We start from the raw sequence: 22,778 nt of genomic DNA, 5'->3' as shown, positions 1-22,778 counted from the left end.
ACACTGTAGAATAAAGCAAATAATTATGTTAATGCCATCAGGAATCAAGATTTTCAGCATTTTAAAAAAAGAAATCCAAGTTGAAATCAAAGAATTTATGTAAAAATTCTGTAGTCTTAAATTTGAATTGGCAATATAGACTTGTTCATTTTATTTTATTATCTTCTGAAAAATACCTGTTCCTTAGATCTGTCCACAGAAATGGCTTAGAAGTAATGGATAGTCATAGCACTTAGATTCTGGCCTTTAATAATACCATTTACCACTAAAAAGTAAACAGGGCTCTTCAGATAAATGCCTGATTCCATTTCCAGGGTAGAAAAGTATAAAAAGAGCTTGAGAAGTCTTATGCCAGAAAGTAAAAAAGCTATTAAAAAAAATCTAGAATCTTGTCAAAAGAACATAGAATTGAATTTGAAGGGGCTCCCACTGGATATAAGTGGGAGACAATTTGAACATCAAAATGAATAATTTAATGGGTTGAGACACAAAATATATAAAAAATCATGATTTTGTAATGATAGTGCAGAAAAATTAATTGGTTATTGTTGGCAGTTGCTTGGGTGCCAACACATTCTAAAAATTGGAAAAGGCATAGAAAAAAATCAAGCAGTTTTTCTGCCTTGCCTTTTACAAACCATTAGGATGTGGAGGGGTAGGTTCTTCTTTTAGTTAATAAACTTAGAAAAAAAATGTTAAAATTAGAAAAATCACAAATTTGCAACATCAAATGAATTAATTGGTCTGGGCAAGAATTATTAGTAGCTGTTAAAACCACTGGAAGAAAGGTTGCTGGGAAAATTTATAATAGATGGATAAGGCCTAAAACCACTTATCAGTCTTATTAAAGTGAGACAGTTGGGCCTTATGCATTTCCTGATGGTACTACATGGAATAAGAAGTATGCTTGGGGAAGAAGAAGAAAAACATCCTGAAACTAACTAAGCCTGTAGTTTACATGAAACAGATAAAGGAACATAGTTTTAAACCACAAAATTAGCCAAATCAAGAATGTGGTAAATTGTTGAGAAAAATGATTGTTTCATCAACAAATATACTAGATTTTCTTTTACATAGAAAGATGGAGAGCCAGGGGGAACTGGCATAGTTTTTTAAGCCTGGGGACATGTTACCCAAAAGCAATGTATGGACTTAGATATTTAAGGAAATCGACTATAAAAAGAAATTTTTGAGGCAATGGTAGGAAATTCAATGTGGACTGGGTATTAGGTGATGTTAAGGAAATATATCACTTATTTTAGATGGGGTAATGGTGTTATAGTAAATTTGAAAAAATAATTCCTTGTGTGTTAGAAATACTCTCAGAATTATTTAAGGATGTTGTCTGGGATTTACATTAGAACACTCCAGCCAAAACACTAGAAAAATGGGTAAGAAGTAAGATGAAGCCTTACTGGCAACAGCTGTGTTATGGGTGCATATTAGCTCTACTTTTGTATATGTGTAAAATTTTCCATAATACAAGTTCAGTTGAAAAGTAATTTTTAAAATCCACATTTATATATAATTTTAGAATGTTACCTTTGTATATTTTATTTTTATTTACCTTACCTAAGAAGTACTAACCTAGGTATCAAACGTCCTTGGTTGTTCACCTCAAAGAAAGACAAACTAAATTAAAATATGGGCCAACCACTTGAATAGACATTTCTCCAGAAAAGATACATAGATGGCTGAAAAGTGCAGGAGATGCTCAGTGTCATTAGTAATTAAAGAAAAGCACATCAAAATCACAATGAGATACTACTTTACACCCACTAGGTTCACCATAATTTAAACAATGGAAAATCAAGTGTTGGTGAGGATGTGGAGAATTTGGGAATATAAAATGGTGCAGCCTCTGTAGGAAACAATTTGGCAGTTCAAAAAGTTAAAACAATTACCGTATGACTCAGCAGCTCCACTCTTAGGTCTGTACCCTCATAGAGTTGAAAACAGGCACTTAAACTAATACCTGTACATCAGTGTTTATAGCAGCATTATTTAAAATACTCAAAAGGTGGAAACCATCCAGATGTTCACCAACTTAGGATAGACAAAATGTGGTATATCCATAAATAGAATATTATTTAGCCAAAGTTGTGAAAACTGATGAAACATGCTGCAGTGTGGATGAACTTCGAAAATACTATGTTAAGTGAAAGAAGCCAGACAAATGGTTACACATTCTATGATTCTATTTATGTGCAGCATCCACAAAAGTAAATCAGTAGTACTACCCATCAGGCTAGTGGATTGCCAGAGGGTATGAGAAGTGACTGCCAAATTGCTATGTAGTTCCTTTGAGGTGATGAAAATGTCTTAGAACTAGATAGATTTAGTTGATAGAGTTAGTTGATGGTTCTACAACATTGTGAATTGTATACCTTAAGATGGTTAATTTTATGTTATGTGAATTTTACCTTAATTTAAAAAAAGTCTTTGGTTCTAGTTACATTTTGATATTAACTAGTCATTGACCTTAGCCTAACTTCTCTGGCCTTCAGTGCCTCACTTAGAGAAAAAGAGTTTTATTTTTAATCTGGATTCCACATGATCTCTGTGCTCTAACGCTTCATTGTTTTAATGGAAAACCAATATATTTTTACATTTTAATTTTGAAATAATTTCAAATTCACCAAAAAATTGCAAGAATAATACAGAGAATTCCTGAATACTCTTTATCCATATTTACTAGTTTTTAATAATTTGCTGTATTTGTTATATTATTCCCTCCTCTCTTTTTGGAACCACTTGAGAATAGGATTGCATATTTCATGCCCCTTTACTCAATAATACTTGTGTGTTTCCTAGAAACAAGGATACTACTATTTTAGATAATAACAGTACATTTATCAAATTCAGAAAATTTAACATTGCTACAGTACTACAATCTACAATTTATATTTTAGTTTTGTAAATTATTCCAAAAATGTCTTTTATGGTATTTATTTTCTTCTATTTATTTTTCTTCCTTTTTTTTTTTGGAAGAAAATAAATGTCATAAATGATGTTTTTGTTGTAATCCAAGATTGTTTATTGTATTTATTTGTATATAAAAGAGATTTTTATAAGTTCCAATATAAGATTACTTATCGTATTTATTTGTCATGTCTCTTTTTAGTATTCTTTATTCTGAAACCATTCCTCAGTCTTACATTGTCTAATGTGTGTATTCTTGAAGAATACAGGCTAGTTATCTTATAGACTGTTCTTAATTTGGTTTGTCTGATGTTCCCTCATGATTAGGTTCAGATTATAGTATATATCCCTGGCTTGAAAACAACATAAATCCATAGGTATTGCATCCAGAGGTACTGTCACTTAAAAATTATATACAAAATAGTTCTGACAGGCAAGTATGTTTCATGCATTGACAAAATTACCATTTATCGGAAGACTGCTATGTATCCTTTATGTGTTCTTGTCGGAGTAGCTGTGTGTCTTTTATAAATGAGGACTTTTTTTCACTTTAACACTATCATTAATTAGTTGATTATTAAGTACCTACAGAAGATATATTTAAGTTCTATTGACTTGTGTTCTGATTGGTCGTTTAGTAGGAAGTATGTTTTGTTTGATTATAGTAGTCCCCCCTTATCTATGATTTCTCTTTCTGTGGTTTCAGTTACCTGCAGTCTAAAAATATTAAATGGAAAATTTCAGAAATAAACAATTCATAAGTTTTAAATTACACGCCATTCTGAGTAGCATGATGAAATCTTGTGCCATTGTGACTTTTTCCTTTGTCCAGCATATCTACACGGTATGTGCTATCCGCCCATTAGTCACTTATTTTCAAGTAACTTTTATAGTAGACTTATACTAAGTCACAATGCCTGCCTCATTCATCTCACTTCATCTCATCATGTAGGCCTTGTATCATCTCATATCCTCACAAGAAGGGTGAGTACAGTACAATAAGATACTTTGAGAGAGAGACCTCATTCCTATAACTTTTATTACAATATATTGTTATAATTGATCTATTGTATTTTTAGTTATTGTTAATCTCTTAGTGTGCCTAATTTATAAATTAAACTTTATCATAGGTATGTATGTACAGCAGGTCCTCAAATAACATTGTTTAGTTATAACTTGGATGAGATGTCATAGGAACTTAACTCTTGTTTGTATCAGTCAGCCTATGGTTTCATCATACGTCTAAAGCTGCAGCACCTATCAATGGTGTTAAGTGAGGACTTACTGAATAGGAAAAAAACATAGGGTTCAGTACTGTCCACAGTTTTAGGCATCCACTCGAGGTCTGGGAACATATCCCCCACAGATAAGAGCGGACTACTATACTTTTTAAGTAAATTGTATTTGTTTATGTGTGATGTCCTCTTTTTGTGCAAACACAGACTGGATAACAAACTGCTGTAAACTAATACCTAAAGAAGTCTGTGATGCACGCGATCTGCAGGATTTCTCATTTATCATGAACTCATGTTCCTTCTAGCTATGCAAGAAGAGGCCTTGAAACTGGTGCTGCTGGCATTAGAAGATGGTTCTGCCCTCTCAAGGAAAGTTCTGGTACTTTTTGTTGTGCAAAGACTAGAACCAAGATTTCCTCAGGCATCAAAAACAAGTATTGGTCATGTTGTGCAACTACTGTATCGAGCTTCTTGTTTTAAGGTAAGTAGTAAGCAACCATTTAAACATTACATGCCTGTATGTGGGACAGAGGCTTCCCAGAATGAGTGTTACCTAGGCTAGAGCCCCACAAAGGTAGAATGCATCTGTGATGCTACCTATTGAGAATAAGAACACATGTGAAGATATCAATAACAAAAAACACCATAAGGAAATAGTTTGGTAAACTTGACTCTTGGAATAATAAAAGTGGACTAAAGAAGCCCAATTCATTTATTCTTTCCTCTTAAAAGGGAGTCAGGAACTACGCTGAAAACTTAAAAGGAGTAGGTAAATGTTTTAACTTCCCCATTATTTTTATCTCATTCTCTGTGTCACTAAAGCTTTTAATCTGAAGATGGCTTATATGTTATCTTAGGGATAATTAGAGAGTGAAAATTTGAGGCCATTGCCCTACTCTGCATTTAGGGTAGTGTTTTGTTTTGTGTTTTGTTTTGTTTTTGCTGGAGAGGGCAGGAAAGAATCCCAAGATATTTAGAATTGTAGTTTCATCATCTAATAGGCTCATGGGTGGTGACGGGTACAGAGAAAAGTTGGCTGAATCCTTAAAGTTTCTGCATGTTACAGGAGTATAGGTTGCTGGCTGGGTCTTGGAAGTTGAACATCCCATTAGCGTCTGTGAAAGTTAAACATCTAAATTTGAAACCAAAGCTTATTTAGGTTATTTTACTGGTTTTATAGCCCCAAAGGTAAAAACAATATAGACAGAAAAAGGGGTTTTGTTGTTATTTGGCGGGGGGAGGGGGGAGCAGGGGAGGTGAGGGCACATTGCTTAGTTTGAGATATAAGTGATAATGGAAATACGTTCAAATGTGTTCACTTGTCTCCATAATGAGGCTTGGCCACTATCTTCCTGATAGTTATAATGCTTGATTTTTTTCCTTTGGGCAACAATTGAAATGAATCTCTGGTTCCTCAAACATCATGTTTTTGGCTAAGCAGCCAAGTTACAGAGATTATTTGTCATCCTGAAGTGACTGGTAGGTTCTCACATTATGTACTTATTTTTCCTCATCAGTATCATGATTTGTGGTTTATGATTATCATAAATCTAAAGCTACTACTAATATCTGACATTTTAATAACACTAGTTTAAAAATTTATTTCAACTTTATGCTCTCATTTCATACTTACTGCTCTGTAGTTTAAAACGTTATAGCAGTGTTTAGATGAATAAAAGGACATCATACTGACTTAATTGTCAAAAAGCCTCTCTCTCAGGTGACATTTACTCTAGTAAAGTCACTGTGTCAAAGGTCTTTTCCTAGACTTTATGGGCTTAGAGACCTGAATTTTGTGGATGCACGCAGGAGAGTCTTTCCTCAGGAACAGCATCATCCTAACTTATCATCCGTTTTCTTTATTCATAATGATTAAATGACTTGAATTCTCATGTTGTAGATATTTTTCTGTAGAAGAGTATCAAACCTTTGCTTGCTTAGTGTGGAGTTAGAACAAGTAAGGTTAATGATTCTGATATTTAATGCAGTGATTCTCAACTGAAGGTACACAGGAGAATCACCTGTAGAGACCCGTAGTTTTTATTTATTTATTTTTATTTTAATTTTTTTTGGCGAGGCACCCCTTGGTTGACCTCACAGATTGCAAGGACTTTGTCAGCTTACAAGCCCTTATTTTTTATTTTTTATGCCTACAGCACCTGGTCTTCCTAGGTGGTCTCCCATCCAAGTACTAACCAGACCGGACCCTGCTTAGCTTCCGAGATCGGGCTTGTTCAGGGTGGCATGGCCGTAGATGAGACCTGTAGAGTTTTTGAAAGTATGCATTCCTGGGTCCCATCCCCCGATATTCTGATTTAGTGTATCTCCTGTAGGACTTGAACATTCATATATAATTTTTTTTTAATCTACCCCCTGCCACTTCCACCCCTGACCTACGGATGTTGCTGTCTCCCCTTAAGAACTGGATCTCTGATGGTGGGGCATCTTCTCCCACACGCTCGCGGTGCGCACCCAGGGTATGGGCTGTGGCTCTGCTGGGGTTCGAACCCAGGACTTTCTGTGTGTAAAGCAGATGTGCTAACCACTACTCTATGGAACCACCCCTCATATATAATTTTTAAATTATGTGGTCTTCAAAGCCAAGGATTCTGATTTAGTAGACCTGCAGCTATAATTTTAAAACTTTATGGGTGATTTCGATGCATGTTAATAGAATTTTAATGGGTGTAGGCTCTCTTAGCCACCTTTGTCCATCTTTACTATTCAGGTAGGTAGATGCTGATGCTGCCCAGGAGGCACCTGTACCATACCTGGTGATTGGATACATGCTACCATCCTCTCGTTCTTTGGATTTCTTCTTTCTACTTTTTAGGTTGATAATTCCTCCTTTTGTTTCCTCAGCATTTCTTTAAGTAGGTTATGTAGAATATAGATTTTTGTGACTTCTAGTTATACTGTTCCATTTCTTAAATTATACCTAAGATTTAAGTTGATTAGAATTGTTGGGATCTCAAACTTTCCTATAATATATTTATATATTCCCAAAGAGAATTGTGAACTGGTACTATTAAGTTACCTCTCAGATGATAACTTGATTTCCTCATCTTCATGTTCTTGGGGACATATTGCCAGCAACAGCAATAGAAACAACCAGTGAGGTGGTCTGGGATATATTCATTGTACGCATGAGGAAATCATCGTTTTAAATAGTTTGAGTGATTTGTCTAATTTAAGTTTCAGAACCTGGACTAGTCTTAGGTATTCTGATTCCTAAGTTTCAAATTTCTTAGCAAGTTTTAGTCATTCAGAAGTAAGCGTGTATCCTTTATTATGGAAATTATTTAGCCATGTACTTGCATGTTTAATTAGACAGTTTTACTAGGACATATGAAACTCCTAACTTTTGAATTTATCACTTAAGTATAGATTAAAGCTGTATAAATATCCTAATGATCATTTTTGTGGTGGCAGAAAATTTCTTAATCATCATATGGAGTTAATATATTGCTACTCGTTGGCAGGGCTGATCCTGACACCCCTCTGCTTAAAAGCTCTCAGTGGCTTCCCATTTCCTACAGGGTAGTATCCACATTGCTAATCATAGTATCCAAGATCCTCTGTGATTCTTTTCCAGCTTGCATGTTAGCCTTTATATTCTGTGTGTTCTGCTTTTTCATGTTTCTATTTCACCACTTGCTACTGTTTTTAGAATTCTATTCCTCACCTTTGTTGGGAGAACTCCTCTTTGTTCTTCAGGACTCGATTCGTGTAGCCTTCAGCTGGGGAGAGCCTTATCTGATCCCCCTCTATCTTCCACCAGTCATTTAATTGCCTTGCCTTCATATTGCTATAGAGCCTTATAATAGCGCTTATACTATAATTTTATAAGTCTCTTCCCTACTAGTTGCTGAGCTCATTGGAGAAAGGCAGGACTATGTATTAGGTTATGAAAGTTCTGCTTTGTTCCCAAAAGAATTTGTGGTAAGGGCATTATCTTCTTTGTACCTTCTTTGTGTGGTATCTGATATGTAGTTGGTGCCCTCTCACCTCTCCAACCCCCCCAAAAAAAGAATTGGTTGGGGGCGGAGGGAGAGCACACCAATTCTGATGGGTGATTTTTTTTTTTTCTCCTCGTTATTTTTTAGGTTACCAAAAGGGATGAAGACTCTTCTCTGATGCAGCTAAAGGAGGAATTTCGGAGTTATGAGGCATTACGCAGAGAACACGATGCCCAAATTGTTCACATTGCTATGGAAGCAGGGCTCCGTATTTCACCTGAGCAGTGGTCCTCACTTCTGTATGGTGACTTGGCGCATAAGTCACACATGCAGTCTATTATTGATAAGGTTCGTGAAAGTAGAGATGCTGATTTCTGTCATTGCTGTTAACATTGGAGAGTACTGGAGTCTCCTGAAGGTACTAAAGAGACGACCAGTTGGAGATTCCTATGTTTTTAACTATCAGTCCTATAAATTAATCTTTTTTTCTTATTAATATTTTTTAACTTTCAAAATAAACTAAAGGGGGCAGCAGGGGAGCAAATACAGGATAAAAGCAGCCTGGCTTACAAAGTCTGTTATATATTTACATTCTGACTCCGGAGAGCTCATACAGCTTATAAATAAGTTTTCTGAGTGTCTAATGATGAATTTCATAGGGCAGATTCTGAGGTGAAAATTTAATTCATCGTTGATACTCCTACTATGAAATCTGAAGACACTTGAAAACCTGTTCAGTTTGTTGATTAAATAAAAACATTTGAATATAGATGTTATAAGGACCAGAGTAAAAACCATTCTATCTTCTGTTTGTTAGTTGCAGTCTCCAGAATCATTTGCAAAGAGTGTCCAGGAATTGACCATTGTTTTGCAACGAACAGGCGACCCAGCTAACTTAAATAGACTGAGGCCTCATTTAGAGCTTCTTGCAAACATAGACCCCAATCCAGGTATGTGGGAAAATACTCAATTGCTTATGCTTTTTCTACTTTGAGGTAAGTGACACAAGAGAATTTCTGCTAACAAATTCTCTCCTCCATCCCATCCCCTTGGCGGCTTTAGATGCTGTTTCACCAACTTGGGAGCAGCTAGAAAATGCAATGGTAGCTGTTAAAACAGTGGTTCATGGCCTTGTGGACTTCATACAAAATTATAGTAGAAAAGGCCATGAGACACCTCAGGTAAGCACATTTAATGTACTACTGTTATCTCTAGCAGAGTTTCGTCCTAAACATCTTTACAAGCTTTTTGGTTAATGGAATCTTTATGTCACTCTACTTTCTCATAATTTTATATTATCTGTTCTTCTGGGAGAAAGTCAAGTTGTAGCGTACCTGATAAATAATTCATAGCACAGCAACAGTTTGTATGGTATCTTGAATGTGAGTTGATAGTATCTTGAATGCAGATGTCTTTGACCAAATGTGGATCATTGATGCCTTCCAAATATTTTGTCTAATTCTTTTCTAATGTGGGGAAATTGTCACTTTTTTCTTCATTGCTGTCATACAAAAAATTTCTATTCGTGTGTGGAATTTGAATTTTAAAAATATTTTAGTGTACTTTAGGAGTTATTTAAAGTATAAATCTTTTATTTGAATGATAACATTCGTTAAGTTACTATGAGTCAGTCCCTGTGTTCAATATTTTACACATATTATTTTTAATCCTCACAACCACATACAAGATATATGCTGTTCCCAAGTTGAAGTTTAAAGAGGTTTAATAGCATATCTAAGGCCATGGTGGCAATAAGTGACAGAGCTGGGATCAGATCTACTCCAAAGTGATCTTTTCATCTTCTATCCTTACTCTATTAGAAGACATTATAATATTTAAATATTAACTGAAAGATAAATGTTTTATCTTCATTAAGATCATAAAAATAACAATGACTTTTCAATTTTGATGCAAATCATAGCAGGTATGATGAAGTTTTTATATTTTGCCTCATTGTATAAACTTAAACAGCTCCAAGCCTCGGAAGAGAGTTAACAGATGAATTGGTATTTCTTAATGTTTCACTTTCAGGAGAAATTGTATACTACATTTCCTGGGAAAGTTTAAATGAACAAGCTTATGGCCTTTAAATGTTTTTAAAAATTTTATATTTGATTTTGGTTTCATAACTTTAAAACAGCAGTGAATTGATGAGAAAATCTCTTATTTTCATGGGCATTGTGTTGCCTGACAAATTAATAGACATAACATTTGAACCAGTTCCAGATAATCCTCAGAAGGAATGTCTGAAATTCCAACTCAGGGTTATGCTACATAATTCTTAATGGGGAATGATGGAATGGTAATTGTTACAGCACAAGAATTACTTATCTAATAAGCAAAATAATTAAAGGTGTAATCCTGAAATTCCGAAGTCCCTAGAGTAAATAACAACTGTAATCTTCACCTTTCCACCTCTTGATGTTCTTTCTGTAGCCCCAGCCAAACAGCAAATATAAGACTAGTATGTGCCGAGATCTGCGACAACAAGGAGGGTGTCCACGAGGAACAAATTGTACTTTTGCCCATTCTCAGGAAGAGCTTGAAAAGTAAGTTAGGAGAATTCTCTTTCATATGGGTTTAATTTTTGGTCATTTTGAAAATATTATATACAATCTTAAAATTAGTGATGAGTTTCAAAGATGCAGCTAAATTCACATTGTAGAAAATAACCTTTCTTTTGAAAACATACTTTGTTGCTTCTGGGAGCAAGATTAACATGTGAAGTGACTTAGAACCTTATTCAGGGGCATATTTTAGACAGTCGTGTAGCTGGAATACATGTTTCTGCTAAGCCCATATAGAATGAAAATTTCATATAGAATGAAAATGCTCCTGTGTACAATCTTATTTGCTCAGGTTCAGTTGAAGATAATAGCAAAGGCCCAGGTAAAATGATAAAGCAGGTATATTTTATTTTTGTGGCTTTTGGTCGTTTTTTTTTCCTTATTATTTTAATTTTTTTAATGGTGACATTGGTTAATGAAATCTGGTAAGTGTCAGCTGTACATTTTAACAGTAAGGCATATATATATTTACATTGCGTGTGTACCTCCCATAGTTAGATTTCTTTCCGTCACCACATATTTGACCCCTTTTTTGGTCTTTTTAGCATTCTTTTTATGTGTCTTCTTTTTCTCCTCTTTTATGGGTAACTCCTTTTTCTTTGTCCACTTATCCCAAATATAAAAGTCAAAGGATAGAAGCTATATTATGTGTTGTCTGAGTGTTTGTTGTTTTTTAACCAAAACACTCTTTGAGATTTCACCAAGAAATTGATCCCAGCCTTTCTACTGAACAACTGGACTGTGTATCAGCTCTTAATGGACAGCTCTCTTTTGTTTTTAGACAACTTAAACTCAATTTGAGCTAATTTTCTCCTCCTTTACGTCCTCCTCTTCTGCCTTCCATTCAACTGCACCAGTACCCAGGTCCAGCCAGTTAACGTGTCATGTCATATAGGAATCATCTTCGCCAGTTTTCACCGGCTTGGCTTAGTCACCAAGTTCTATCACTTCAGCTGCCTATATAATTCTTAACTCTTTCTCTCTTCTTTCCATCCTTATAATCCAAGCTGTCATCCCTTTTTCTTGATCCACAGTTGCCTCCTAACTAGTCTTCTTACAGTTACTGTTGCCCACCCACAATCCCATTGTTCCTCACAAAACAGGGAGAACTTTGCCATAAGGCTCAATGCAGGTAATGAGAAACTTAGATCTGTTTTGTCATTACCTTGTGGCTAAGGATATAAAATCTAGATTATGTCTATAAGAGCCTGCATCACATAGTCTATGCCTACCTTTCTGAGATAATCTCATAAACTAATCTGAAAAATATAACACTTATTTTCTATATTTTGGCGTAATGTTTAGGAATGAATTTTTGTTTTTTTATTTCTTTAAAATTACATAATGCTTTAACAACTCGTTAACAACAGAGAATTTTTTCAACTCTTGCATACTTTTTCTCATTCTACATTCCCAACTAAAGTCATATGGTTTCTTTCATTTTTACATACTACACTTTATATTCCAGTTAGACGAAATTTTCAAAAGGATCTCCTCCCACTCCCTCAAAAGGCTTCTCTGAATACATGTGTACTTTGCTTGCTATATTTATTAAGTGCCTAGATAAACGTGTGTGTGTGTGTGTGTGTAAATGACATATATATTTTCATGTGGCATCTATCAGAGCAGAGTTTGATGTAGACTGTATATGATAGCTGAAAGAACTTTTTCAAAGCTGTTTCCTCCTTTTTTAATTTTTTCTCATTGCCTTTTTTTTTCCAGGAAAAGCTTTAGTGAAATTTTCACCAATATGTTGATTGTTTTTGAAACAGGTATCGATTAAGGAACAAAAAGATCAATGCAACTGTAAGAACGTTTCCTCTTCTAAATAAAGTTGGTGTAAACAACACTGTCACAACCACAGCCGGAAATGTCATTTCTGTCATAGGAAGTACTGAAACAACGGGGAAAATTGTTCCAAGTACAAACGGAATTTCAAATGCAGAAAACAGTGTTTCCCAGCTAATCCCACGTAATGCTGACAGTGCATTAAGAGCTCTGGAGACTGTGAAGAAGGTGGGGAAGGTTGGCACTAATGGTCAGAGCGCTCCTGGGCCTTCTTCAGAGTCTGTAACTGAAAAGTAAGTAGTAGGTAAAAGTGCTTAATATGAATTACTTGGCCTTTTTAGGATCATCTGAGTATTTTTATCCTGAAGAAAAGCAGTTAATAGAATTTTTATGCAAAATGTTTCATGTAGAAAAAGCACTAAATAACAAAAAATTTGAGTTCTAGTCCTGGCTCCACAATTGCATAGCTTTATGACCTAGGAAAGCCACTTCAGCTGAGTTTTGTTTCCCTCAGCTATAAACTGAAGAGGTTGGACTAGAATGATTTTTTTCGCATCTTATTTTCTTGAACTTTAGGATTGAGTCCATAGAGGTACCAGAAAGGAACTAAGTAGAAACCTAAGCAGGTGAGATACTTTAGTCTCCAGCTTCCGTTTTAATCAGAATAGTTCTACTTTAAACTCTGTAATGATGTATAGAAGTTAAGAGGAGACTTTTTGGAGCCAGACTCTGGGTTTAATTTCTGGCTCACTGTTTCCTAGCTGTTTGATCTTACGCCAGTTACTTAATTTGTCTTCCTCAGTTTAGTCATCTGTAAAATTAGTGTAATAGTTCCTACTTCGTATGTTGCTTATGAGGATTAAATGAGTTAATACTGCAATGTGCTTTGAACAACACCTGCCGCAAACCACTCAGCAAATATCTGTTATTATTGTCTCCATTATTATTGTTGTTGGGCTTCAGCATAAAATTTAATTTGGCTAGTAAAGGGGTTTTGGTGCTTTAAGACAAAGTTTTAAAACTTTCAGGTGATCTGAAAAGTTACTTCTCTAAAATCTCATGTTTTGGTATTCTTCTAGAGTCTTAAAATCTGAGTTAAAGCATGTTCAGTTTATCCATAAATAGTGTGTCAGTATCTAGTGTATGCTTTCTAGAAGAAAAGCATGTTAGACATTGTAAACTGCTAGTGATTTCATATAATAAATGATAGGTAGGTAAGCATTTATATTCTTTATTTCTGCAGTTAGCATGTGATAAGGGAAATTTGTTTATTAAAGGATATTTGTCATCTTCCCTGGGGGAGATTTTAGAAATGATATATCAAAGAATATTGTCAAGTTAGCAAATGTTACCTGTGTACTCATTCTGAGTTCTGTTCTTGGCACTCTTGAAAATATATGAGATGTATAAGATTGTTCTGCCTTTAAGAAATGTATGATAATAAAGCTTTGGAGATAGTATTTACGTAAATGAAGTGATACTGAAGCTACATACAAAAAGCTACAGTGTATAATTCCATATATGTGAATGTGCAGCATATGCAAATCCATACAGACAAAGTAGATTAGTGGTTACTAGGGGCTAGGGCTGGGGAGGAAAAAAGATGGGGAGTGAATGCTAATGAGTACAGATTTCTCCCAGGGGCAATGAGTATGTTTTAAAATTAGATAGTGGCGATGGTTGCATAACTTTGTGAATATACCAAAACTCACTGAAGTGTATACCTTAAAAGGATGAATTATATCTCGTTAAAAAAATGACTAGGAGAAAAAACTTTTTAAAATAATCTAAATAAATAAATCATTTATTTATTCATTCAAAAATTATGGATCTTCTGTGTAGCAAACACCAGGCTAATTTGTGTAGCTAAGGAATATGAACTAGATAAACTCCCTGCCTCTAAAGGTCTTCTGGTGTAGTTTGAGAGACAAATGTACACAGCTTCCATATAATATATTCTGAAAGGTACTATAATGGAGTTGTGTTCCAAGTGTTATTAGAACATTTAAAAAAGAATAATTCTCTAGGGAGTTATTGTGGAAGCATTTTCAGAGATAAGGTAATGACACCTGAGCTAGTTCCAAAAGATTAGAGAGTTAGGAAGGGAGGGCCTTCTCAATAGAGAAAACCACACAGGAAAAAGCATATAGGTACGAGAGGCGCTGCTGCAAAGGAGAGCCTAGAATCCTGGAAGTCATGTGGGATATAGCTGTAGTGATCTAGTTGTCTGACTAAAATGCAGCTGAAAGCTTTTCTTTAGGTCTGAATTTTTGGGATAGCTGCATGATTTCATGAGGCCATGAACCTTGTCATGGATTTTGATGCCCTTTTCCTGACAAGTCTAAGAATTTGTCATCTTAGAGTTGACATATTTACCGTATATTGCTCAGTAAGTGTTGCTGTTATAAGGAAATCTTAGTAATTTTCTTTGTTGCCTTTATTTAACTTCAGAGAATAAGCACAGCCCAATATACCTTTAAACTCTAAGCCGATGCATTTCTACCCAATATTATTACCCATAGTTTCTCGGTTATTTTCTACATTTTAATGCACAATTACACATAGAGGTAAACATCTGCTAGGCTAATCTGCTGTGCTAGACTTAGAGATAGCCCATTGTCCTCGTCGTTTAGTTTGAGAAAACCTAATATAGTCAGGATGCAACGTTTTGAATTCCTACATCATTAGCAAGATCATTTTTCTTGAATCACCATATATCTAAGCTCTGCCAAAGTTTGACTTGTTAAAAGCCTTGGTGAGATCCTGTGGAACTGATTGCTTGGTGATTCAATGAAGAAAATCCTTTGTGTTTAAAAAAATATATTAAAACTTTGTGTATTTTGCATTCATTTAATGAGTAACCATTTCATCAGCATTTTGTTTAACAGATATTTACTGAGTATCTACTATGTGGCAGGAACTACTTATTTGTCCAACAAATATATACTGAGTACCTCTTACTGTTCTAGTTTCTGGGGAAGTAGCAGTTAACAAAGTGGACAACATAGCTTTTCCTCAAGGTGTTTACATTTCAGCTAATCACACTTAATAGTAACAACCCTTCCTTTATATGTCTGTCTGCTTTATCCCAAAGGATTCTACTGGTAGACTGTATTGTTTCTGTTGGAATTAATTGAAAAGGGCTTTTTATTTTTAAATTTCCAATAGGAAAAATCTTCCTTCAGAGAATGAGTGAAAAGGGACTGATGGGTCACATTATGCCTGAGATTTGTTTATTTCTTTTTTTGCCCTCACCAGAATATGAGATCTGTTACTATGAGGCTATGAATTAGCAGTGTGAAATGGCAAGGAAATTCATTGCCTTATTTGTCAATATGAAAACCCCTAAAGTATCTTTCAGTTAGTGGTTTTACTTCGTAATTTTATGAAAAAATCCTACTGAGGAAGACTTAACAGTCATAGACAATGATTTATCATTTCCCTTGTTTAATTTTTTCTCCAGCAAAATTAGTTCTCCACCCAAGACGCCTGTAAGTAATATAGCGGCTACCTCAGCTGGGCCCTGTAATGTTGGAACAGAACTGAATTCTGTGCCTCCAAAATCCAGCCCATTTATAACTAGAGTACCGGTATATCCTCAGCATTCTGAAAACATTCAGTATATTCAAGATCCAAGGACTCAGATACCTTTTGAAGTCCCACAGTACCCACAGACAGGTAAGTAATTTTAGAAAATTCTTAGGAAAAAACTGTGATATAACATTTGTTGCCTTTAGATAAGTAAGTGAATCATTTATATTTGTCTAGAATATTTATATTAAAAATTAATCCTTTAGACTACATTACTCTTAAGTTTTCTTCCTGCCCTAAAAATCTGTGATTCTACATGCCAATAGTTTTAAATTTCTCATTTTTATGAATCAACTATAGGGTCCATGAATGAGCTTCAGAGAGTTCTGTAAATCTTCTGAAATGATGTGCAAATGTTTGGTTTATATACTTTGGTGTAATTTTGGAAAGACAATCACATAATATAGATTTCGAAAGAGGTCTTTAACCTCTGTTCCCAACAAGATTAAGAAGCAGTGATGTAACCATAATTACTTAACCCAAAACCTGTGGCAATAGATGTCCTTAGAAGGAAATTTACCAGCCATCTGTTAATTGCTTTGTCATGTGTTTTTAGGAGCAGTTTAGCAAAGTTTTGAATGTTAATGATTTTCATATAGTAATATCTTGAAAGTATATAGTTTCTTTCAAAAGTGGAGGTAACTATTGTATGTCAACTATAAATAAAATAAATTTAAAAAGAAAGTGGAGGTAACTAAAGTAGGGGCAAAGCTTATTTTATTTTCCCACATTAAAGACTGCTTTAGACTTAAACCATTATAAGATGTTGGATTTTGCTAAGATTACATTAAATATTCCTCTTTCCAATTTTCAAGGATACTACCCACCACCTCCAACGGTACCAGCTGGTGTGGCTCCCTGTGTTCCTCGCTTTGTGAGGTCCAATAATGTTCCAGAGTCCTCCCTCCCACCTGCTTCTATGCCATATGCCGATCATTACAGTACATTTTCCCCTCGAGATCGAATGAATTCTCCTTATCAACCTCCTCCTCCGCAGCCATATGGACCAGTTCCTCCAGTACCTTCTGGAATGTATGCCCCTGTGTACGACAGCAGGCGCATCTGGCGTCCGCCTATGTACCAACGAGATGACATTATTAGAAGCAATTCTTTACCTCCAATGGATGTAATGCACTCATCTGTCTATCAGACGTCTTTGCGAGAAAGATATAACTCCTTAGATGGGTATTATTCAGTGGCTTGTCAGCCACCAAGTGAACCAAGGACAACTGTGCCTTTACCAAGGGTAAGTGATGATGGAATAGGGATGTTGCCGTAGTGTAGGGTTAAGAGCCCAGTGTCTGGTGTGCGACCACCCAGGTGTATATCCTGGCTCCTCCACTTACTAACAGTGTGACTTATGGAAGGTACTTGACTTTTCTATGTCGGTTTTTTCATGTTTGATGGAAATAATAGTAGTACCTACTATTGTAGTGAGGATTAAATCAGAAAAAACATTAATGCTCAATAAATGCTATTTGGATAGGAAACTGATGGGAAGGTAAATCTTCAAAATGCCAGGACAGGGCCTATTTTCAGTATCCCCACATGCATACCTACAAATGAATTTCCTAAACCCCAAAAGTATGTTGAGATTTTGCTTTTAACATCGCTTGGCTAAGTACTAACCTTTCATTTAAGCATGTAGAGAATAAGCTAGGGTGACTTCCCTATTGTATTTATTTTTTTGGATCCAAAATATAATAAATTGTTTATGTTATTTCCTCAGAGCATAGTTAAATTAATTTACTACTCCTTAGATGATTAAGATTGTTTCTTTTATCCCCCCTTAGGAACCTTGTGGTCATTTGAAGACCAGTTGCGAGGAGCAGCTAAGAAGAAAACCAGAACAGTGGGCACAGTACCACACTCAGAAAGCACCTCTTGTTTCTTCAACTCTTCCTGTGGCAACACAGTCACCAACACCACCTTCTCCTCTATTCAGTGTAGACTTTCGCACTGATGTAAGAAAGTTTTTAATCACTGGTATGGCAGGAGTAGGTCAAACAGCTGACTTCAGGGCACTCACTCAAACCAGGATTAGTTGTGTTGGATATTTTGCAATCATTTGGTGTGCAGTTGAGTAATAATCATTGAGTATGTAAGCACTGTGACTAGAAATTACAAGACTCTGAAGATCATAAAATCATAGTCCTTTTTCTACTAAGAATTCAAAATTTTTTCAGCTGTATAGTTCTCATTATTTTCATGGCTTTTATTAATAATAAGGTTTATATCTACCATTTATTGAGCACCTCCCCATGCCAGGCACTGTATTAAACATTTACATAATGTTGTTTAATTCTCACAAAAACCTTAGGGGGCAGGTGTTACCCATATTTTGCAGGTTTGGAATTCTACCCAGAGAAGTTAAGTAATTTGCCCAAGTAATAAATTCAGCCTGTAAGTAGCTGGGATTTGAATCTTGGTCCGAGATATTCTTCCCTAATTCGCAAGAGGTGCAGAAATACCTATTGTATTATTCATGGTGTTTTATATCACTGTAAATTAATGTTCTTGTCATTATAAAACAAGTGTTTGTCCAGGATCAATTCACTGTATCCTGGTGTTTTCAGTACTGTTATATCTAGAGCACACTATTAGTATTTTTTTTTTAATTCTTTTGGTTTATTTTCCATCCTTAGAGGTTCCAGTATGAAAAAAAAATTTTTTAATCTCTTTATTATGAAAAGTTTCAAACATACAAAAGGAGAGAGAATAGTATAATAAACCCCAGGGACCCATCACCTAACTTCCACAGTTATCAACCCAGCTAATTTTGTTTCTTGTATAGCTTCTTCCTACTAGATTATTTTGAAGAAATACGAGGCATCATATTTTTTCATCCGTAAATATTTCAGTAAACCATTGAATTTTTAAAACTAAATCCAAATGTGTTTCGTCTAACTTAGACTTCTTCAAAACAGCTAAACCTCCCGACAGCAGAGTGATAGATTTGCCACTTGCTTCACAGAAAAATGTATTTATATTTTTTTATATTATGTATTAGGAAATAAGTATTTCCCTGAGATTCAGATCTATTATCAGTAATGACTTGGGATAATAATTTAACCTTTTTGGCTTTGAGTTTTCTTATCTATATAATTAGTAAACTAGATTCTTAAACTTTAGTACTCTGATTCTACAGTCATCTTTACAGTCCCTTTAAAAGTTATCCATTTCTCCTTCTGGTTCCAGAGCCGCCTTTGAATTGTTTTGGTTCTTTATTTAATACTGCGTGGTTTATCATGCAGTTCCCTCATTTACACTTGTTATTTTTTTCTCACAGTTCAACTACTTTAGGATATGGTCTGTGATCTGTGTGTGTGTGTGTGTTCATTTCCTGGAGTGCCGCACGCCACGTTAGAGGCATATTATAAATTATTCGTTGATTGGTTTTGATAGTATCAGTCAGGGGTTCCTTATGAGACTTAAAGGACAAAGTAAAAAGAGAAGATGTTCTATTTTCTCTTAGTAAATAATATAAATACTATTTGTTACCTGTGACAGTTTTTAATATTAGTCACTGGAGGTTTAATTGTTTACTGTGAAGTCCTACGTATTCTGTAATAGTTTATATTAGTTACAAGTTTATAGATTGAGGTTTCTTACTAACTGGCTATGCCTTTTTTTTTTTTTTAATCAGTTCTCTGAAAGTGTGAGTGGTACAAAGTTTGAAGAAGATCATCTTTCCCATTATTCTCCCTGGTCTTGTGGCACCATAGGCTCCTGTATAAATGCCATCGATTCAGAGCCCAGAGATGTGATTGCTAATTCAAATGCTGTATTAATGGTATGATTTGGGGGCATGGGGATATCATGCATGTTGACTCAGGTTTTAGAATGATCGAATGCTTTCACCTTCATGTTGTTGCTGTGTAACTCATCTGTAAGCAACAGAGTTATATTTAGGTAAGTCTGAAATAAATTGCATTTAGTGTTTAAATTATTCGAGCATAGTTCGGTGGTTTAAAATAGATGTTAGATTATCATTGAGATCTACAACTAGTGTTAAGTTTACCAGAAAACTTAATTACATGTCTTTTGAGAGCACGTGTTTTTATTACTAGCCGAAGTAATTACCACCATTTTACTGATTTTCTTTGGTTTAATGCAGGACCTGGACAGTGGAGATGTTAAGAGAAGAGTGCATTTATTTGAAACTCAGAGAAGGGCAAAAGAAGAAGACCCAATAATTCCTTTTAGCGATGGACCTATCATCTCAAAATGGGGTGCAATTTCCAGATCTTCGCGCACAGGTTACCATACCACGGATCCTGTCCAGGCCACTGCTTCCCAAGGAAGTGCAACGAAGCCCATCAGCGTATCAGGTGATCATTTAACTCATACCTCACCTGCTGTGTTCTGGCCTCACCTGCTGTGTTCTGGCGCTGCGCTTTTAATCCTCACTTTGCAAGGCACAGAAGTTCCCCTCGTTTAACAGCCACAGTAAACTCATAATTAATGGTTTAGCTGGGATGACATGGCTAATTGGATACTTTTTTTGAAAAGTATTCATCACATGCTAATACTGACTCTTCACTTTTCTGATTATTGTTTCTACATTTCTATAGATTATGTCCCTTATGTCAATGCTGTTGATTCAAGGTGGAGTTCATATGGTAACGAAGCCACATCATCAGCACATTATGTTGAAAGGTAACATTACTCTTAATTCTTTAGGATTCTCTGTTCTCAGACTTGCATGTGCCCTCAGAGTACACATTCTTCCTTCAGTTATTTATAAAATGTGCTTTGCTAGTTTTAGCTATATAACAAATTTATGAAAAAAATTTTACATTTGGAATGACGACTGACACTTTTAGGGTTGATCTGTTACATAAAGCAGATAGAGAGAGTAGTCATTACTCCTATAGTTGCTTTACTCGTTTCACTTTTCTTACAGTAAACATGTTTCTCTTTAAAGGGACAGATTTATTGTTACTGATTTATCTGGTCATAGAAAGCATTCCAGTACTGGAGATCTTTTAAGCATTGAACTTCAGCAGGTAGGCTTTGTGTTACTCGGCTTTGAGTTTTTTTTTTAAGTAGAATGGTGGTTGGAGGCTAACTTTACTTTTTTTTCTCTGTAGGCCAAGAGTAACTCATTGCTTCTTCAGAGGGAGGCCAATGCTCTGGCCATGCAACAAAAGTGGAATTCCCTAGATGAAGGCCGTCACCTTACCCTAAATCTTCTAAGCAAGGAAATTGAATTGAGAAATGGAGAGGTAAAGAAACTGAACCTCTCAGCTTCATGCTTAATGTATTTGTTGTTTGCTATTGCTGTGCATTGGTTTATGCCATAACTTAGTGCATTTTAATGTGCCTTTTTCTGATAGGCGATTGCTTTTAAAACTTAAAGTATCAATAGAATTATGGTTCCTGATTCTTTAAATAATTTTTTAGATCAATCATTAGGAAGCCCCAGTTTCCACAGGTAAACATGCAATCAGTATTTTTTTTTTTTTAATTTCAGAGTGATTATACAGAAGATGCGGCCGATACGAAGCCTGATAGAGATATTGAGTTAGAGCTTTCAGCACTTGATACTGATGAACCTGATGGACAGAGTGAACAAATTGAAGTAAGTACTACAATTAGATATTTAGGAGGCTTTATTCTATTGGAAACTAAAGTAAAATTCTTTCACACTGAAGGATTAACATTTTATTTTCTTAGGAGATCCTGGACATACAGCTTGGTATCAGTTCGCAAAATGATCAGTTGCTGAATGGAACAGCAGTAGAAAATGGGCATCCAGTCCAACAGCACCAAAAGGAGCCACCGGAGCAGAAGAGACAGAGTTTAGGTGAAGACCATGTGATTCTGTGAGTGTTAGACAGAAAATTCATAAGCAGTGGGCATAGGGCATGAATAGTTAAAGAGAAATAGATGCAGCGTTAAACTCATTTTTGCTTTTTTTCAGCCTCTGGGGAAGATCTATGTAATAGGGCAATGAGTTGATCAGTCTGAATTTTTAGGAAAGAAGAGGTAAATTTGAACCAACAAAGTAGTCCATTTTAGTGGCCCGAAACTTCTTTTTTCTTGGGATAAAAAATAACCTTTGTGCTCTGGCATCAAATTATATTTCCTCAGTCTGGTAGTCAAATTTATAGACTATAAAATGGAGAATTAAAACCTAGATAAAGGGTTTCCCTTTTAAAAAATCATGTCAAGGTTTTCTTGGCTTTAATATTTCCATTTTGTATAATTACTGCAAAAAATATGGGCTAATCTTGAACTTGATAGTTTGTTGGCCTGAAATTAACCAATATTTTAATTTTTTATTTTAATTTCTGGAAAATGGGACCTTGTTAGTGACCTCTGATGCCTTTCAATTTTAAAGACATGCCATGCTAGAGGCTCTTAAAGTTGGGTACAACTTTTTGTGTGTGTTTTAAGTTTTCACTTAAAGCTAATTTGTTTTCAATGTCATTTTCTCTCAGGGAGGAGCAAAAAACAGTTCTGCCAGTAACTTCTTGCTTTAGCCAGCCACTCCCAGTGTCCATTAGCAATGCAAGTTGCCTCCCCATCACCACATCTGTCAGCGTTGGCAACCTTATTCTGAAAACTCATGTTATGTCTGAAGATAAAAACGACTTTTTAAAACCCGTTGCAAATGGGAAGATGGTTAACAGCTGAAAGAAGGTTCATCTTTCAAATTTGTGACCATACCATGGAAGCATTTACACTAGCTTTTTATATATATAATATAT

At 35.2% G+C, this 22,778-nt stretch overlaps 1 protein-coding gene, 1 non-coding gene and 1 pseudogene across 5 annotated transcripts in view; 2 read left to right on the top strand and 1 right to left on the bottom strand.

Moving 5' to 3' along the window:
* RC3H2 (ring finger and CCCH-type domains 2) overlaps nucleotides 1-22,778 on the top strand; it is a 35,566-nt gene that overhangs the window by 7,685 nt on the left and 5,103 nt on the right. The window contains exons 4-20 of one of the 4 annotated variants that reach the window (XM_025051102.1): nucleotides 4,463-4,638; nucleotides 8,264-8,464; nucleotides 8,934-9,066; nucleotides 9,179-9,297; nucleotides 10,553-10,665; nucleotides 12,456-12,764; nucleotides 15,935-16,149; nucleotides 16,878-17,308; nucleotides 17,856-18,026; nucleotides 19,709-19,855; nucleotides 20,180-20,393; nucleotides 20,637-20,721; nucleotides 20,990-21,071; nucleotides 21,156-21,290; nucleotides 21,539-21,646; nucleotides 21,742-21,890; nucleotides 22,509-22,772. In XM_025051102.1, the coding sequence (XP_024906870.1) occupies nucleotides 4,463-4,638; nucleotides 8,264-8,464; nucleotides 8,934-9,066; nucleotides 9,179-9,297; nucleotides 10,553-10,665; nucleotides 12,456-12,764; nucleotides 15,935-16,149; nucleotides 16,878-17,308; nucleotides 17,856-18,026; nucleotides 19,709-19,855; nucleotides 20,180-20,393; nucleotides 20,637-20,721; nucleotides 20,990-21,071; nucleotides 21,156-21,290; nucleotides 21,539-21,646; nucleotides 21,742-21,890; nucleotides 22,509-22,704 (2,984 nt within the window). In that variant the 3' untranslated portion in view covers nucleotides 22,705-22,772. Of the gene's footprint in view, nucleotides 1-4,462; nucleotides 4,639-8,263; nucleotides 8,465-8,933; nucleotides 9,067-9,178; nucleotides 9,298-10,552; nucleotides 10,666-12,455; nucleotides 12,765-15,934; nucleotides 16,150-16,877; nucleotides 17,309-17,855; nucleotides 18,027-19,708; nucleotides 19,856-20,179; nucleotides 20,394-20,636; nucleotides 20,722-20,989; nucleotides 21,072-21,155; nucleotides 21,291-21,538; nucleotides 21,647-21,741; nucleotides 21,891-22,508; nucleotides 22,773-22,778 lie in introns of those variants that run through there. The other 3 variants (XM_025051104.1, XM_025051103.1, XM_025051105.1) reach the window with 3 other exon arrangements.
* Nucleotides 6,305-6,413, bottom strand: LOC112484824 (annotated as a pseudogene).
* On the top strand, nucleotides 8,738-8,848 carry LOC112484849. The gene has a single exon (XR_003048257.1). It is a non-coding gene; the product is annotated as a small nucleolar RNA SNORD90 (small nucleolar RNA).

This window comes from Pteropus alecto, unplaced genomic scaffold, assembly GCF_000325575.1.
Source record: "Pteropus alecto unplaced genomic scaffold, ASM32557v1 scaffold67, whole genome shotgun sequence".
Lineage (NCBI taxonomy): Eukaryota > Metazoa > Chordata > Mammalia > Chiroptera > Pteropodidae > Pteropus > Pteropus alecto.
The sequence above is the reverse complement of the archived record's forward strand: the minus strand, read 5'-3'. Positions and strand labels throughout refer to the sequence as shown.